Source organism: Haliotis asinina, chromosome 5 (assembly GCF_037392515.1).
Source record: "Haliotis asinina isolate JCU_RB_2024 chromosome 5, JCU_Hal_asi_v2, whole genome shotgun sequence".
Taxonomy (NCBI): domain Eukaryota; kingdom Metazoa; phylum Mollusca; class Gastropoda; order Lepetellida; family Haliotidae; genus Haliotis; species Haliotis asinina.
In genome coordinates, this window is record NC_090284.1 from 2876736 (window position 1) to 2894886 (window position 18151).

The 18151-nt window shown below is 40.0% G+C and overlaps 1 protein-coding gene across 1 annotated transcript in view; it reads left to right on the forward strand.

The window, feature by feature from the left end:
- LOC137284604 (serine/threonine-protein kinase/endoribonuclease IRE1-like) overlaps positions 1 to 17770 on the forward strand; it is a 56606-nt gene extending 38836 nt beyond the window's left edge. The window contains exons 13-22 of the mRNA XM_067816485.1: positions 1884 to 2016; positions 2456 to 2546; positions 2723 to 2852; positions 7383 to 7536; positions 7745 to 7938; positions 8264 to 8405; positions 8517 to 8641; positions 8849 to 8972; positions 9099 to 9166; positions 11196 to 17770. Coding sequence (XP_067672586.1) covers positions 1884 to 2016; positions 2456 to 2546; positions 2723 to 2852; positions 7383 to 7536; positions 7745 to 7938; positions 8264 to 8405; positions 8517 to 8641; positions 8849 to 8972; positions 9099 to 9166; positions 11196 to 11630 — 1596 coding nt within the window. The 3' untranslated portion in view covers positions 11631 to 17770. The remainder of the gene's footprint in view (positions 1 to 1883; positions 2017 to 2455; positions 2547 to 2722; positions 2853 to 7382; positions 7537 to 7744; positions 7939 to 8263; positions 8406 to 8516; positions 8642 to 8848; positions 8973 to 9098; positions 9167 to 11195) is intronic.
- The last annotated feature ends 381 nt before the right edge of the window (positions 17771 to 18151 follow it).

Genomic DNA, 18151 nt, shown 5'->3' on the forward strand with positions numbered 1-18151 from the left:
ACGCACATCAAGACAGGCTAGCATGAGTGATCACATACGCACATCAAGACAGGCTAGCATGAGTGATCACATACACACATCAAGACAGGCTAGCATGAGTGATCACATACGCACATCAAGACAGGCTAGCATGAGTGATCATAAACCCTAAACATATTTGGATAATATGTGGTACAAGGGTTGCAAAGTTACGGTATGTATATGACTATTAAGACATTACTTACGAGGGCTGAAAAGTTCTCAGCCTGAGTGGTTTTTCCCCACCAGGTAGAGACAGGTGTTTGCCACCAATGAGGACAATCATTTAGTGAATCATAGACACAAGAACTACAAACGTACTAATAGTTTTATCTCAACTACAGCTCTTTTGGTAAACCTACCCTCTGAAATCATCAGAAATGGACATCAGACGTCCCTTGAATTTGCGTCGTTTTGAAGCAGATCCTGATGATTTTGTGGCACGATTTGTAACCATGGATGAGACCTGGATACATCACTTTCAACCAGAAACAAGTGGAAACAGTGGAAGCATCCTGATTCACCAGCTCCGAAGAAAGCCAAATCTGTTCCTTCAGCTGGAAAGGTGATGGCATCAGTCTTTTGGGATTCCAGGGGTATTCTGCTCATTGATTATCTTGAAAAAGGTCAAACTATCAACGGCAGATACTATGCTGATCTACTAAACCAGTTGCGAGAAGAAATCAAAGCCAAACGACGAGGGATGATCGCTATAGGTGTCCTCTTCCACCAAGACAATGCGCCTGTTCACAAATCAGTGGTGGCCATGTCAACAATCCACGATTGTGGCTTTGAACTCATTGACCATCCTCCTTATTCACCTGATTTGGCTCCTTCTGACTTCCACCTGTTCCCCAAAATGAAAAAGGAACTCGCCGGTCGCCATTTTGCAAGTAATGATGACGTCATTTCCGCTGTGACTGATTTTTTTTAGGGTAGCTGAAGAAGATTTCTTCCTGACCGGGATTCGGGCCTTGCAGCATCGCTGGCAAAAGTGTGTGAACTTGGAAGGGGACTATGTAGAAAAATAAATTGCAAACGTGGACTTTGTAACTTTTTTTCACAGTGAGGCTTAGAACTTTTCAGCCAACCCTCATATATGACCACACATGGATGTCAGAGTACGTTGACAGTGTGGCTCCCCCCAGTTGGACAGGAGATTACAGTGCCATTATAGTTCCCTGGGAGACATTACAGATGTTTTGCAGGTAGAAAGTATCCAAGAAGTGGCATGATCCACCACCATATCCATTGGATACTGTAAGGAAATAAGCATGAGTCAGAATAAGGAAAAATAGGTAATTTTCGGAATAAAATTGATATTTATAGTTATCCTGACTCATGAGGTCAACCCTCTCTACCGCCATTTCATGTCACTTGGATTTCCCTGCAAATCTTTGTGTTTGGGCTGCAAATTTTCGGAGAGTGTGACAAATATGGCTGGTTGTATGTCCGATATTATCGCCATAACATAGAGGAAAGGGAGGGTACTTGTGGATGAGTGTGATTTTACATCCTCTTTGAAGAAAGGAACGTCAAGGGGTTTTAGGTGTTCCACTAACTTTCAAATAAAAGAGGGAGACAATCAATCAAACGTGAGTCAGGACAAGTATAGTATATCAATTATATTTAGAAAATTATGCTATCAACATCAGATTGCTGTAAAGGCTTAAACTTTGTCAAAGGGATTATTGTGTTCAAAGTATGCTGTCCATTAAAATATGGGTATCTTTAGATAATTTATCCTGAAATGAATAGCCATATTTAATGTCTTTGAAGTAATGGACAGGTACTTGTTTACTTGTTCCCCATTCCCCAAAAAGAAAAATGCATTGTGTTTGCAGACCTTGTGTGTGTGTTTGTAGAAAGCTGAAAATTCCATCAAGCTGCTGCTGCAGAAGCAGTTGGAGGAGCAACGGCAGCTACAAATGCAGCAGCGGTCTGCACAGACATCACTGACGCCATCCTCCAGTAACAACTCTCTTGAGGAGGAGAACAGTAAGTTCCATCACTCTGTATCAGTCAGTAGATCAGGGTCGTTCCATCACTGTATATCACTCAGTAGATCAGGGTTGTCCTATTATTGTATATCACTCAGGGTCAGGGTCATTGCATTACTGAATATCATCCGGTAAATCAGGGTTGTTCCTAAGTGGATATCAATCAGTAAATCTGGGTTGTTCTATGGCAGTATATCAGTCAGTAAATCGGGTTCGTTCCATCACTGTATATCACTCAGTAAATCAGGGTCGTTCCATCACTGTATATCACTCAGTAGATCTGGGTCACCCCATCATTGAATAGATCAGGGACATTTGCAACTGCCAAATCATGGGTCAGAGCTACCAGTAATTAAGATATTCAACCTCACCCATAACTGATTCTGGAACACTGAAGTTTATTAATCAGGCTTCAACAAATCCACTTCTCTCTACAGATCCCCCTCAGGGCCACTACAAGGTGGGGAAGATTATTTTTAATCCGAAGAATATCTTGGGTCATGGATGTGAAGGAACGTTTGTCTACAGGTGAGTCCATTGAAACAATTGGCTACAAGTGAATTGACCAAAACAGTTAATTGACTGAACCATCTGTTATAGTGAAGTTGCTGTTAAATTGAGGTACTGCAACACATACTAATGAACTTGTGCTACGGGGTATTCCTCTGTTTCTTGTATTCAGGTGATTGTTGCTAATGTTACAGGGGACGATTTGATGGCCGGGATGTTGCAGTGAAGAGGTTACTCCCAGAATGCTTCAGTTTCGCTGACCGTGAAGTGGAGTTACTACGTGAATCTGACCAGCATCCAAATGTTATCCGGTATTTCTGCATGGTGAGGGAATAAATATTTCTGTACAGTCCATTTGAGTTAAAGTCTCCCCAATGAATTGCACTCTAACTCAAACCCTTTGTTGGGGGGAGTTTGACAAATGGCCATGTGGGTTAGGAGGCTGCATTCCATGAAAATACATTTGTAACTGTTCCAATTCCAGATATCCTATGTTTTTCCTTATTCTGACGCAAGCTTACCTCCTTCCTACATGCGAAGATAGTGGAACACCTGAAATCCCTTGAAGTTCTCTTCTCTTGAAATGGACATTCAGTCACACTCACCCAGTTGAAGCCTCCCTGTTTCCCACCACATCGGCCACATAAGCAGTCCTGTTTGTCACTCTCTCCTCCATTGCCCGACGAGGCGGTTGCAGTCAGCTTGAGTCTCTATGCGGCATTTAATATCCTTTTACATTACATTCTGTTACACAATATTTAATGGTATACGGCTTTGGTCTGTGTTAATTATCATTATAATATGAAAATTGTTGGTAAATTTATAGATTTTTTATGTTGTTGAGCATGCATCTCATCTTGTGAGATTATGTTTTCACTGATGAAATCATGCTCCTGTTGTAGGTATTTATGTCCTACTTCTACTGTTATTTGTTATTCCAGCATTCTCTGTGAATTTGGAAAGAATTTTGTTTTGTTTACCGTTCAAATACTTGCTAAAAATATTTTACGTTGTCTCTCTCAAGTCATGTCTGGCAGTTTGATTCTTATTGCTTCTAGTACCCATGTGCAAACAACAGGTTTATAGTGAATTGCAAGATGTTCCTGGAGGTGCTGTCGGGATAACATGGAGACTGGTTGAAGTCATCTACTACTAGATCATCGCTGAAACAACGAACCAGCTCTTCTATGAAGTCCTTCAGCGATGATATGGTCCTTACTGATAAATGAGACATCTGTGGTGAATCTCGACTCCTACTACTTGAGGTACAGAGCTCGAGGGAAATCAGTGCAACTTGCAGCATCTACTAGACCTTCATCTACTAGACCTTCATCTACTGCATCTACTAGACCTTCATCTACTGCATCTACTAGACCTTCATCTACTGCATCTCCTAGACCTTCATCTACTGCATTTACTAGACCTTCATCTACTGCATCTACTAGACTTTCATCTACTGCATCTCCTAGACCTTCATCTACTGCATCTACTAGACCTTCATCTACTGCATCTCCTAGACTTTCATCTACTGCATCTCCTAGACCTTCATCTACTGCATCTACTAGACCTTCATCTACTGCATCTACTAGACTTTCATCTACTGCATCTCCTAGACCTTCATCTACTGCATCTACTAGACCTTCATCTACTGCATCTCCTAGACCTTCATCTACTGCATCTACTAGACCTTCATCTACTGCATCTACTAGACCTTCATCTACTGCATCTACTAGACCTTCATCTACTGCATCTACTAGACCTTCATCTACTGCATCTACTAGACCTTCATCTACTGCATCTACAACGACGCTGCAACCATGCGCACATACATGTGCGAATGTATTCGGGGATTGCACACTATTCTACTAGACTGACATATGTGGAATCAGCATACCAACATTCGGCGTTTATTGCCACAAGTTTCCAACTTTGAAGAAGATAAGATGATTTTATCTGCTCTACTTACTTGGCAGAAGGATCAGTTCATCTCCATGCATCAGATTGTTGTGCACCAGCAGCTAGGAATTCAACAAGATTATTTCGACCCTTCATGTAACTTGGTTACTACAGTCAACCTGTACCAACATGGGGAAATATGGGAATTGCTTCACAGCATTGGTGTAAGATAACGATGGTATGATCTTCATTTGAAGAACACTGACACAATGGCTAGGAGGACAGTCTACCAACGTCAGTATTAAGTGATGGAAGGTTTCGCATGTTTCTACTCAGTCACCTATACATGTACTCACTAGTGTGTCTCCGAGACAAGCCCAAATGCTAGTGAGGGAATCACCGAATGCACAAGATTTCACAATCAACACAGGTAACATCACATCTGGAATCTGATTGGTCTTTGAAGGACAATGCTTTGGGCAGAATACAGCTAGTGTTCTCATGTTAGGAAGTCACCTACAGATGTAAACGACCCTTCCATCATTGGAAAGATATTATTTACAACCCAGATAGCAGTCTACACCAGGTTTTGATTGTCTTCACAAGACAAGAGATCTTCTAACAGCAGATTCAACATTGTTTATCTGGAGGCTTGTAGCAACAGATGGCAGTTTTTTGCCGCGACAGCCAGCCTGCTATGAATAGACTTCACATGGATGAAAGCTTGCTCACATCTTACAGTATTGATGATCTGAAGGCGAAGTGATTCCAGTACCAACATCTTCATTACAGATGAAGCGTATACCTGTTCGTACTACTTCACCGACTATTTTCATGAATATTTAGCTGATTGAAATGTTACTGCAACAACGAACATGGCGTACACAGAATGGTATCACAGTACCAGAAGATTATTGATGAAGTCGGACATGGATCTACATTCCAGGGAAGAAGAATCTTCGCAACACGAAAGTGTTGAGAGAAGATTCGTGCCGTGATACCGCAAATTCCACTCTCTTCCGTTACCACTGCAACAGTAGCAGTGCCGTCTCGGTCTACTCACCTCAGTGCAGCTTTTGACCTGAAGCGGAAGACTACAACAACGCCTATGACAACTTTTCACAGAGACTTACTTGAGAGAGCTGAACTGAAACAGTCATTTCTACGCAGATGCGTCGCTACAAGGTCAGGGTGCCCACCTGAACAACGAGGTTGCAGCAGGAAATTGGGCAAGCCATGAACGCACCACCAGAAGATGAATATTGTAATCAGCACTGGTGCACAGCATTGAGGAACAAACTATTGATGGTCCACTCAGACAACAGTAGCATTCCACATAAACAAGCAAGGCTCAACATGATCTCACATGCTGATACAGCTGACTGTTCAACTCTTCGACACTGCATCTCTACATAATGGCATGCCACATCCCAGGTGCTTGCAGCATCACGGCAGAAGCTATATCACGTCTTCTACAATCATCTCCAACAGAGTGGATACATCAGGAGGGGTTTGACTTACCAGTCAGACATTCAGATCACCACAAATGTACCTATTTGCCATCAGGTTCAACAGAAAGCAGGGAAAATCCTTTCTACTATGATGTTGACAGTTGTAAGAATCTCCTCTGCCAGAAGCAGAGGTGGTTCATCAAAAATTTCCGATTCACTTGGAGGCACAACATCCTGAGTGAAGGAACAAGCCTTTGTAGCACTTTTCTTCTGAGACGATTTAGATTAGTTACTCTGCCATACAGATGATTCCCTTGGAGTAAATCTCTTCTTAGCTGGTGCAGCGACCATCACCAAATCAGAGTCACGCTCGGCATCTCACTGGAATTACAAATGTCAGGTGTAATTATCAGCATATGCTTCTTGGCACAATCATCATTTGCCTTACCAGACATGACTGATGGACACCGTCTTACTTTGTCCCTTGCATGTCTAAGAATGGGAAACAAAAATTGATGAAATTCTTCGGACGATAAGTGACGACAAAGATCACAGTGGAGATCAGAGGCACAGACCGTAGTGCAAGATGGACATAATCAGTGAGGATTGGATGCTGAAAATCGGTATCTACAACTCAGACAAGTTTTCATCAAAATGTAAGCAAAGTATGAACCATGATTACAAGCTGCAAACATGTATAAAATATGTAATTTATACACAAAATTTGTTCATCTCACAATTAAATATACAGACTGAAAACCATATGCAGCAATATTTGGATTAAAGCCCAAAATAGACAAGAGAAAAGTGTCTTATAGGGGCCCAAGTTGCCCACACAATCTTCTTGATGGTCAAAAAAGGAGTGAGCGACAAATATGGCTAATCATGTGACCAATATTGGTGCCAAACATGGAGGTAAGGGAGGGTACTCAGGGGCGAGTATGATTTTATGTCCTCTTTTAAAGAAGGGTACTTCAAGGGATTTCAAGTTTCCACTATAACTTTGGATAGAAAAGGGAGACAAGCAATTAAGCATGAGTCAAGATAAGTATAAAATATCAATTTTATTCAGGAAATTACAATCTTATCCTGACTCATGGCGTCAAACCCTCCCTACCAAGCCTCTGAAACATGTTGGATTCTCGGCAGTTCTCATGCTGGGCTTGTGGGTTATAGAGAGAGTGACAAACGGGGCTGGTCATGTGACCAGTGTGGAGGGAAACGGGGAGGTGGATGAGTGTGATTGTACATCTTCTTCAAAAGGTGGGAACTGCTAGGGATTTCAAGTGTTCCACTATCTTTGCATGTAGGGAGGAGATAAGCAAATAAGCATGAGTCAGGATAAGTATTAAAAATCAATTTTAATCAGAAAAGTACATTTGTGGTCTGTGATTGAGGGAAATGCTCCATCCATGATAACTATCTGAGTTCCCATTATGGTGTCACCACTTGCAGTCTTTGACTCTCAACATCCTACTGCTGACTGATGTATAACTTGATGTTGCAGGAGGCAGACAGTCAATTCCGCTACATTGCGCTGGAGTTATGTGCGGCCACGGTGCAGGAGTATGTGGAGGGAAAACACATTTGTGACCTTGACCCCAAGACCGTTCTTCAGCAAGCAATGGCAGGCATCTCCCATCTTCATTCTTTAGACATAGGTAGGTGTAGAGAAATAGTCAGCAGCACATCACAGGCTCTGGAAACACTTGATGATTATTTCACATAACATATGATATGTCTGCTGTAATTACCCAGTGATGTCAGAACATTATCGTCTAGGGACCAACGACCTGTTATCAGTATCTTTGTATGTTTCGTTATTCCTACAATGTTAACTACACCAGCTACTGTTTTTCATGTTGTCAGTACACCGTGATATAAAGCCCCACAATGTCCTCATCTCGCTACCCAACTCCAAGAAAGAGGTGCGTGCCATGATCTCAGACTTTGGCCTGTGTAAGAAGCTGGCTGCAGGCCGACTGTCCTTCTCCCGCCGATCTGGAGCTGCAGGCACAGAGGGATGGATTGCCCCCGAGATGCTGGATGAGCTTCAGAGGACAGTATGTTGAAGCATACAGTATTTATTCTGCACTTTAAGAATGGGAAATATGCACATGCAAGAAAGAATAACACCACCACTATTTTGTACTTATTCTGACTCATATGCTAAAGTACCCTTTCAACCTGAGTCATGCCTTGCATATGTAATGCAGTACTGGTTTTATGGATGTAGTATTGTTGAGAGAGTCTCAAATTTAACATCAACTGGTGATTCCTGCTCTTTATTTTAACATTAATGAAACTTTGAGCCATGCCAAAAACTGATGGTGACAAGGATCCAGTGGGCACAATGCTTACTACCACCCTGGTTACTCTGTCTTGTAGACTTATGCAGTGGATATCTTCTCTGCGGGATGTGTGTTCTACTATGTGTGTACTCAAGGCAAACACCCATTTGGCGACTCCCTGAAACGACAGGCCAACATTCTCAGTGGGGAGTTCTCTCTTCAGAATCTTGATCCAGAGGGTAAGCACGAGCTATGCATTGAGAGTCTTTGATGTTTATGTTGACTTAAATGCCTGTTTCTTGTTGCCCTAGAACTCAAGCTCATTAAAATAGATGATGTAATTTCTTCAGACCACGTGTCCCTGAGCCTCATAACTAGTATGGTTACATACAAACCCGATCAACGGCCCTCAGCTCAAGCTGTGCTCAAACATCCATTCTTCTGGAGCAGGGAGAAGCAGCTTCTGTTCTTTCAGGTGAGTTCATCTGTCCACCAAACGCTGCTCAGTTTGCACCACTGGAATGAGAATTTGATGTGTATAAAGCATTGAGTCATATGTTTTAGGATTCTTTGGAATACTTCCTTGTTCTGCAGAGATAAGACCAATTATGTCCTGTGTATAGGTGTGTCATGTTTTCTCATGTTGTTCCCATGTTGTTAGCTTGTAATTGTTGTCTGGCAGGACGTCAGTGACCGGATTGAAAAAGAGAAGGAGGATAGTGAGGTTGTGCAGAGGTTAGAGAAGGATGCACATGTTATCGTCAGGTGGGACTGGCGGCGCAATATCACACAGGAACTTCAGAATGGTGGGTACTTCATGTAACGTTGGATCAGTGTGGTTGTGTTCAGGAACAAAACAGTGTAAACAATGATAGGTTATTTGGTGATTTGTTTTGTCAAAATCAACAGCAAGATTTCTGTATTTATTTCAGATTTGAGAAAGTTCCGTTCATACAAAGGTCATTCTGTGAGAGATTTGCTTCGAGCCATGAGAAATAAGGTAAGATCATCTGCTTGGTTCTCATTTTGGATTCCCTTTTTGTTGGTTTAATCTGATGAATAAGCTTGGGAACAGCCACCATGAGGAAGATGAAGTTCAGTTGGAATAACCGGTCTACACAAGCATGGGTTGTATGGACTGGTTGTCTAAACGTGTTTAGTGTAGACAGTTTGTCTAAACGTAGGTAGTGTACTCTGACGTCTAAACATGGGTAATGTACACTGATTGTTGAACATGGGTAGTATAGACTGGTTGTCTAAGCATGTGTAGTGTAGACTGGTTGTCTAAACATGGGTAGTATAGACTGGTTGTCTAAGCATGTGTAGTGTAGACTGGTTGTCTAAACTTGGTTTTTGCCTCATGAATTGCCTAATTGTTAAAGTAGATTGAAAGTGACTGAAAGTTCTACCCTCTGAAAATCGAAGCACATACTGAAGGATTCCACAAATCTTGAACTGAGCTTAGTAGAGGACTTCTGTGTGTATGCAAATCAGTGATGTTTTCCTGAAAACAACACACTGCACAAGCCATATATGCCCAATTATATTGTTGTAATGCCTCCATTTTGTTGTTGACAATTACAATTATCACCAAAGCTGTGGATCTCCTGATAAGTGTAATGAAACCTATCCATGCCCACTGGATGGTGTTGTCCTATCAGACGGTCTCTCAAGACAAAGAATAGGTGTTGTGCGGTTGTCCTGACTATCAGACTTACTGATGAGTAAGTTTTGTTCAAGTATCCCTTATTTGACATCTAGCATGTGAGTACTAGCAATGCTTGTATTTAGTTGTCCCCTATGTTGGTCCCCTATGTGGGGGATGTAGTCGACGCCTCGTCTGTCCGTCCGTCCATACTTGCGTCCGTACTTGCGTCCGTATGTAATCATTTTGTTTGCGGTGCATAAGTCAGAAGCCGTTCAATATTTTTAGGCCAAACTTGATAGATATAATATTCTGAACCTATGGTTGTGCCTTTTGCTATTTACAGATTTTTGGCGTTTTTATTTTATTTATTTTTTCCCATGGAACATTTTGGTGTTAGGCTAATGGTGGGGTGGGCTTTGTTCCCGGTGCAGAACTCAAAAACCGTTCAATATTTTTCTGCAAAATTTGATGGATATATCAATCAGAACCTAAAGTGGTGCCTTTTGCTATTTACAGGATTTTATTATTTATCATTTTCTCTGTTTTCATGGAAATGTTTCAGACTTAGTCTCAAAATGGAGGGATGGGCTTTGTTTCTGGAACATAACTCAAAAAAAGTTCAGCATTTTTCTGCAAAACTTGGTAGATATATCAATCAGAACTTAAAGTGGTGCCTTTTGGGACTTACAGGTTTTTGTGATTTCTTATTTTCTCAGTTTCAATGGAAACGTTCCGGACTTAGTCTCAAAATGGAGGGATGGGCATCGTTTCTGCACAACTTGAAAACTATTCAATATCTTACAGCAAAACTTGGCAGATATTTGAGGCAGACCACAAAGTGGTGCCTTTTGCTATTTACAGTGTTTTGGCATCTTCATTTATCCTGGTTTCCATTGAAACAATTCTGACCTAGTCTCAAAATGAAGGGATAGGCTTGATTTCCAGAGCATAACTCGAAAACCATTTCATATCTTTCAACAGATCTTGGCAGATTTATGAGACAGATCTTGAAGTGGTGCCTTTTGCTGTTAACAGATATGTGGCATTTATATTTTCCATGACTTCCATGGAAACGATTCAAGCTTAATCTAAGAAAACATCAAGTAACCTTCAGATGATTTGTCCTTTCAAATATGTGGGGGCCAGGGGGGATATGTCATCTTTTGATGACTCTTGTTTAAGATATTGAGATATGGTGACACGTTATTGATTGTCTTTTACATTTGACCATCAGTCTTTATCATGATATTTTTGGGAGCTCAGGTCATTCGCAATTTTCGCAAGAATGTCATGCTTGCAAAAATTTCTTGATTGACAGTACTTAATGCTTCATTACCACCAATTACTAAGTCTTTTGTCAGTATATCTGCCTTTGTTCCAGAAACACCATTATCGAGAGTTGCCAGAGGCTGTGAAGGCTTCACTGGGCAGTGTACCGGACCAGTTTGTTTACTACTTCACCTCCCGCTTCCCCAAGCTTCTGCTCCATGCCTACCATGCTGTAGAGTGCTGCCGAGCTGAGCGCATCTTCCAGCAGTACTACGACAATTCTTCAAAATGTTTTCTCTCAGATTGCAGCCATCCTACAGACACACCGACAGCCATCTCGACAGACACACCGACAGCCATCTCGACAGACACACCGACAGCCATCTCGACAGACACACAGACAGCCATTTCGACAGACACACAGACAGCCATCTCAACAGACACACAGACAGACAACTCAACAGACATACAGACAGACAACTGTGCTGAAACACAGACAGACACGTCTGCTGAAACACAGACTTCAGCAGCTCCAACTTGGACATAGTCTAAGCATGATACCACACCATTTACCACATACCAAAGTGCAATTATGTGAGAGTATTTTTATATCATCCTTATATAGATGTCTTTACAGTCATGGAACAGAGGCACTGTTGAGAGGCCTGATTTTCAGACTTCTTAACCTTGAGCTTTAGTCTTTCATTTTTCATTAATCTGCAGGTTTTGATGTGAAACAGTCAGTTGCATCTTCTCTTAAACTGTATGTCAGGGCTTGCACTGCGAGGTGACTTCATCTGGGATGGTCTCAGTCATGAGGGATTACAGCATGATGCAAGTGTCTTGTTTGTAAGACCATCCATGCATACTTTTCTGCAGTATCATTTGAATGTCCAAATATGCCACCTCTTTAAACTCACCAATTCATTTTCCAGTCTACTGCAAATCGTGTCTCCTTCAAAGTTTTCTTATTGTGCCAGTGACTCTGAAATATAGATACATGTCCATCTTTCTGTGAAGTAATGAAGCTTGTGAGACACATCTACAAGAGCAGACATCCTGCTGTGCTGTGAGCAGACGTCACAACATTAATCCAAAGAAGTAAAAGAATAGAAGATTTGATATTCTGTGACTTCTTTTAATAGGTATATTATTTGAAATCTTTCATGTGTTGATGTTTGTTTATTGAAGGAGTATCTCTTAACAGTGACGGATGACAACTAGAATCTCATAGTGCTGATACATGTTGGTTGCCGTGTGTACTGCGGATGTTAGGATCGAGGCTCATGTCTGTATTCTTTGTCTGCCTATGATGAACAAACTGTCCATGTGTCTGTGTTGTCAGTGTCTACTATCAAACTGTCCATGTGTCTGTGTGGTCAGTGTCTACTATCAAACTGTCCACATGGATTGTGTTTATGCTAGAACAGGAAGTTTACGTGAAATCTTCATTTCCTCAATTTATGTAATATTTTTTATACTGGGGTAAGTTGGTAATCTTTTAGGATTCAAGTTGTTAGCATGCCACATTTGTCAATTCTTATTTCTTTGTGTCAGTTATCAAATTCCAGTTTATGCAAAGACATTGATTGGCACAGCTCCACAGTAGGAACCCTTTGCAATGTCAACACTGAGGCCAACTGTGGAGCAAAGTCTCTTTAACAGTTATTTCTATTTAGTGAAAAATACTGGTGGAAGATGGAAAACCAAAAGATTTTTAAGATAAATGCAATGTTACTTAGACTTTTTATGAAAGTATGGAATGGAAGAATACTGTGCTTTTTGGATTATTTTTGTCAATTGTTCAAACGGATTCTGTTACCTGTAAACTAATCCCTTGCTCACCTGTTTGAATGTCACATGAACTCATGTCACGGCAAGTCGTCTATTGTCTGCCCATTGGTCATTGTTAGCTTAAACATTTTCTTCACCTCCCATGAAAGTACAACATATAAGGAGTAAGTATGATTGCTGTTATGATGTCTGTAAGAGTGGGCCAACAAACTCAACAAACTGAATATGGCCACAAACACAGCCATACTGAAATAGGGGTTGTGTTGCGCATTACTAGTCATTTACCTTGTGTCATTATGGCATCTGAAATGGAGTAAGTATGTGGAATGCAGAATATTCATTATGCTGTAACCCTTGACATGGATCATGGCTGGGAAGACGAAAATCGTGACCCTTTTCGATTCAGTGAGTGTAGCCTTTGCGGTCCTTCCAATGCAATGTTATGGCTGATTGAACATGGCACATCTCACTTGGAGGCTCTGACAAATTACAAAGAAAACAGGATTAATGTGGGCACTCTTTAACTTAAAATATAAATTTATTTGCACATTTTTGCATCTATTCTTCATTATACATTTGATTGAATTCGACATTAAATTGTCATTATCGAGTTTAAGATAATTTGAGAAGTTCAGATGATGATGTGTCCGAGATGGCCCTTCAGGGTATGGAGTCGGGAGTCAATGTTCCTGTAACGTCTTTTCCAAGGAGGCTCAGGCCAGTTGCACTGCAACTGGTGTAACTTTGCTTCTTCCTATGAGTGCTCCTCCTTCTTAAGGCGCACGACTTCATACATGTTTGGATGTTTCTTCAGTGCAACCGTGATAATCTTGTGGTGGTCTCAGAAAATCCACCCTTAACTTTATGGTTTATGTCGAATTTGGTACAGCGCCATTAAATGTAAGAATCCATGTCAGTATGTTGTCCTTTTGGCATATATTCGCATCATGTTTTATACCAGTGTATTAGTCATGATTACAATTATCGCTAATGTAACCCTTGTATAATTTGTTACGTAAATAAGTCTCATCTTGACGCATGTTTATATATATGTACATTTGTTAATTCTGTATATTCTTTTCTCTTGTACCGTCAGTGGTGTATGAGAATAAGGAGGTTGAAGTTGAAGTATAAACTTCTAAAGAAGTGAACATTATAACTACTTGTTGAAAAGGATTCTCCCTACTCCTGACATGGTTTATGCTTCTCGTCATGTTATCTTCAGCTTTGGCGATATTCTCCTAATTAGCTCTCCCAGGAAAACTGAAATATACATTTTAGCCTTCCCGGGACATCTGAAAAATAAATTTTATTCTTGCTGGTATGACACCCATGACCTTGATGCACCATTTCCTCATAGTTTGTTTTAATGATCACAACTATTGTGCCTTGAAACATTGTTTTCAGACCTATGGTTGATTGTACAACTGGCTGTCAGTATTTCCAAATATTAGAGGTGAGTCTCAGTGCTTTGTCTTTCTGTTGTAAAAAATTGTCACCTTGGGTATGTTAGAGCCATGATTTGAGGTATTACAAAACAACTGCCTCACATTCTACCACGTCTATGTTACAACTGTGTCCAGTTTGTGTTTAATGAAGAACAAACTGTATGACAGCTCAGTCTGACATTCAATACAAATGTATGGTGAAAGACAGTTTGATTTTATTGTCATGCATAAAATGTTGTGTTGTTGGGGTAGTTATTTCTTGTATGATACATTGAGGGTTGCTTGTACAGCGGTTTTAGTGTAAACAATGTAATGATGGTTGTGTGTCATACACTCAGTAGGTGGAAACTTCTTTTGATCGATATTTGTCCTAAAACAGCATTTTTTAAAAATTTCTATTTCAAAACTTGAATATGACTATCCCCATGCCAAACATGAGGAAATGTGATGTACCTTTGACTTCATGAAGTAACTTGTAAATAACAAGCCCTTGCTTCTGTTTGCCTGCTGTGAAGTATGATGCAAGGCTGATATTGCATTTTGTTGGGTCCACATAAACAACTACTGACCTCATGTGAACTCTATAATTATTTCATTAATAACAAAGAGACAAAGGCAGATTGATCATGTCTAACTGTGTAAGCTACAATAACATAAGGAGATTCCATACAGAAAAACAGAGACGCCTCGTTGGCTTAGGTTTTGGGGAATAACTTTTGCTGGGAAATTCTCATTCTATTTTTATATTCTTAATAAAACATTCAATTATTATATCGGTTGATCAGTATGTAGAGTGGGTGAATGAGTGAGTTTAGTGTTGTGCCACATCATTGTATGGATGAGAATGTTATCAAACATGGTGGATGTGGGTTGAGTTGATCTAGTGTACAGCGTATTACTTTGCACCATTGTACATATTGTCTTGCATGTTTTTCTCATGATGCAGCTCTTTGTTGATGAATTATGTCCCACACATGCAAACACATGCATCACAGTACCCAACATTAAGACTTGGCTTTTGTTTTGAGGAAATGTTATTTTATTATTTACCTATATCAAAATCTGTGATAGTTCACAAATGTTAACTTATTAATGTCTGCAATTTTTGTGAGTATAATATCCTCAGATATTTCAGTAATTTTTCAGTTTATACAATTTGGGATTTGCAAATTTGGATAGCATTAGTTTATCTACACCATGGTTTTCACTTATATATGGAGGATGTTAAAACTAATTTGTCAGTCAGCGGTCTCAAATTTGGTGAAATACCCCTGTACTGATTCAGGGGTGGAAGCCACTTACGTCACCCCCACACGGTCACCAGTTAATGTAACAGCATGACATCCTCGGACATCCTGCAATAATTTTCATAAGGCAATATATATTTTATCACATACCTAGCTGTGATGTTATGGGCCGTTATCACACTCTTTCAGTTATGAATTTATTTGATCATTACACAGCTTAACTGTCAGTTTATAGACCACTGTCATGATCATACTTTTGTCTGTGAAGTTATGGATCATTTGCATAACTTCAGCTGTGATGTTAAAGATTTTCTTCACTGATGAAGCAATGCTCAGAGGCAGTATTGGATTCACACAAGACGAAAAGTACTCACCAACATTGTGAGCTGAACATTTTGGTGTGTGTTGAGAAAGAGTTATTTGCAGCATTTTTTAGTTATTTTTGAATCACCTTGGCTTCTGCATAGCCTGTGTGCATATAGCCTGTTTGAGACCATGTGTTGGTGAATGTTTCATACACAGCAGAAACCCCCTTGACTGTCTGTCGTCTCTGTTCCTGCTCAAGGCATTCCAGTGTTATATTGTTACAAATGTAGATATTGTAAGTTGATGTTACTGGACTCCCCAAGTTTGTTGTACTTCAGTTTTCTGGACAGATTGTCATTCCAGCTGGCACCACGGCGTCACATGGGAACCATTGCTCACATTTTGTCCAACAGATGTACTTAACACAATACATGCTACAAGAGCACTCTACAACTGCAACATTTGTCATATTTGGGATTTCACTTTCTTAGAAAAGTACAAATTCTAGTACTTTTTTTGGTTGAGTCCCATCCGGGATTTGAACTTGCACCCTCAGAGTCAGGCACCTAATTGCCAGCACACAGTCAGCCGCCTAGCCTGCTCAGCCACTGCGACTTCCACAAAAATGAAAGTCGGACCACTGGTAGTCTAGACTGCGTACTTTGTGTACCCCTCTGATAAGTGTAAGTTGGCATGTCTCCCACGGCCGAAAGCTATGATTACACTATGCCATTTAGAAAGTGGTCAAATGCAACATATGTCATATTCCATGAAATCCCAAATATGACATATGTTGCATTTGACCACTTTCTAAATGGCATGGTGTAATCACTCTACGACTGATAAGAACTTTCACAGACCACAACCTTTACAGAGGATATTTGGCTGATCTTGTTAATAATCAGACAGAAATTCAAGTGATTACAGCCACAACTTAAATAACAAGATTTGGGTGACAAGTGGCCCAGTCATCCAGATTTGCATGACTTCATCATGGAAACAACCCACCCGACAGTATGATGATTTAGATTCTCCCTCATTGTATTTCCTAGTTTCACACCTGCATGCATGGCCATCACCAGATCTGATAAGCTGTAAGGTAATAATCATGTCTCCTGTATGTTGATTAGTTGTACCAGAATTATGAGAAAAGAAGCCAGATTTATTAATGTCAACTTCTTGATTGTGAATTACAAAATGTTTCAGAGCATTTGCTTGCACCCTCATCAGGTTGAGCAAGCATACACTCTCAAACATCATGTTATTCACAATACAGAAGTAAACATCTTTAAATGTTGCCTTTCTTATGCATTCCACTTCTAAATGCTTTTCAAAGATTTGACCTAAATTATGTTTCACAATTTGTTCCAGCATCTATCAACATTGAGCATGTGAAGTTTATGCTCTCTGTATAGTGGTAAGGATTCCTGGATAGTTTTGTTAACTGGGTGTCTCACGATGATATAGAACTTGATTAGCAGTTCTCAGTACCTGGGAAATGCGTATTATAATCCATGATTTTATAATTTTATTGACTAAGTGCTTTTTATGACTATTTGTTAATTTTGTAGTTCTTTTCAAACCATGGCAACATGGGATGTCTCAGACAGACCTGCCTGTCTCAGGCCAGATGGTGTGTTATTTTTGTCTGAAACTACAGCGTTACAGGAATCCCAAACTCCAATATCATTTCACATATATTGTACCTTTGAGGATCTATAAAGACTAATATATTTATTAATGTTATTATATATACGTGTTATGATCTTGCCTATATGTATGATTCATGTGATGTGTTGTAAATATTTATTTTTAGTCAAAAGGACTGAATGTATGTATGTATGAATGTATGTATCATGATGGACTTTGGAATAAAATGATTTGTAAATATATATATATGTTGTTGTTGTTGTTGTTACTGAATAAAATATGGACTGACTTGTCTCCATAAACACCAACTACAATCACAGTGCGTCTGAAATAAGTGTGAAATATATTGTCATCAAGTAAGTGCGAATGTTATGATCTCAGTATAATCTGGAAATCAATAACGCCTCCATGGTAAGGAAAGTATTTGGTATAATGTTTCCCAGACATACATTTTTGCTGTACCATCAACAAAGGCCACAGTTTAGGGAAGATGCATTCACTTGTACTCCACATCTACATTGTCATAAGCTACCTGTCTTTGTTGACTCTGAATCAAATATACCAGTCTGAAAAGTATCAGCTCGCTCATACTAAGAATTTAGCTGTTTACTGTTTGTTTGCTG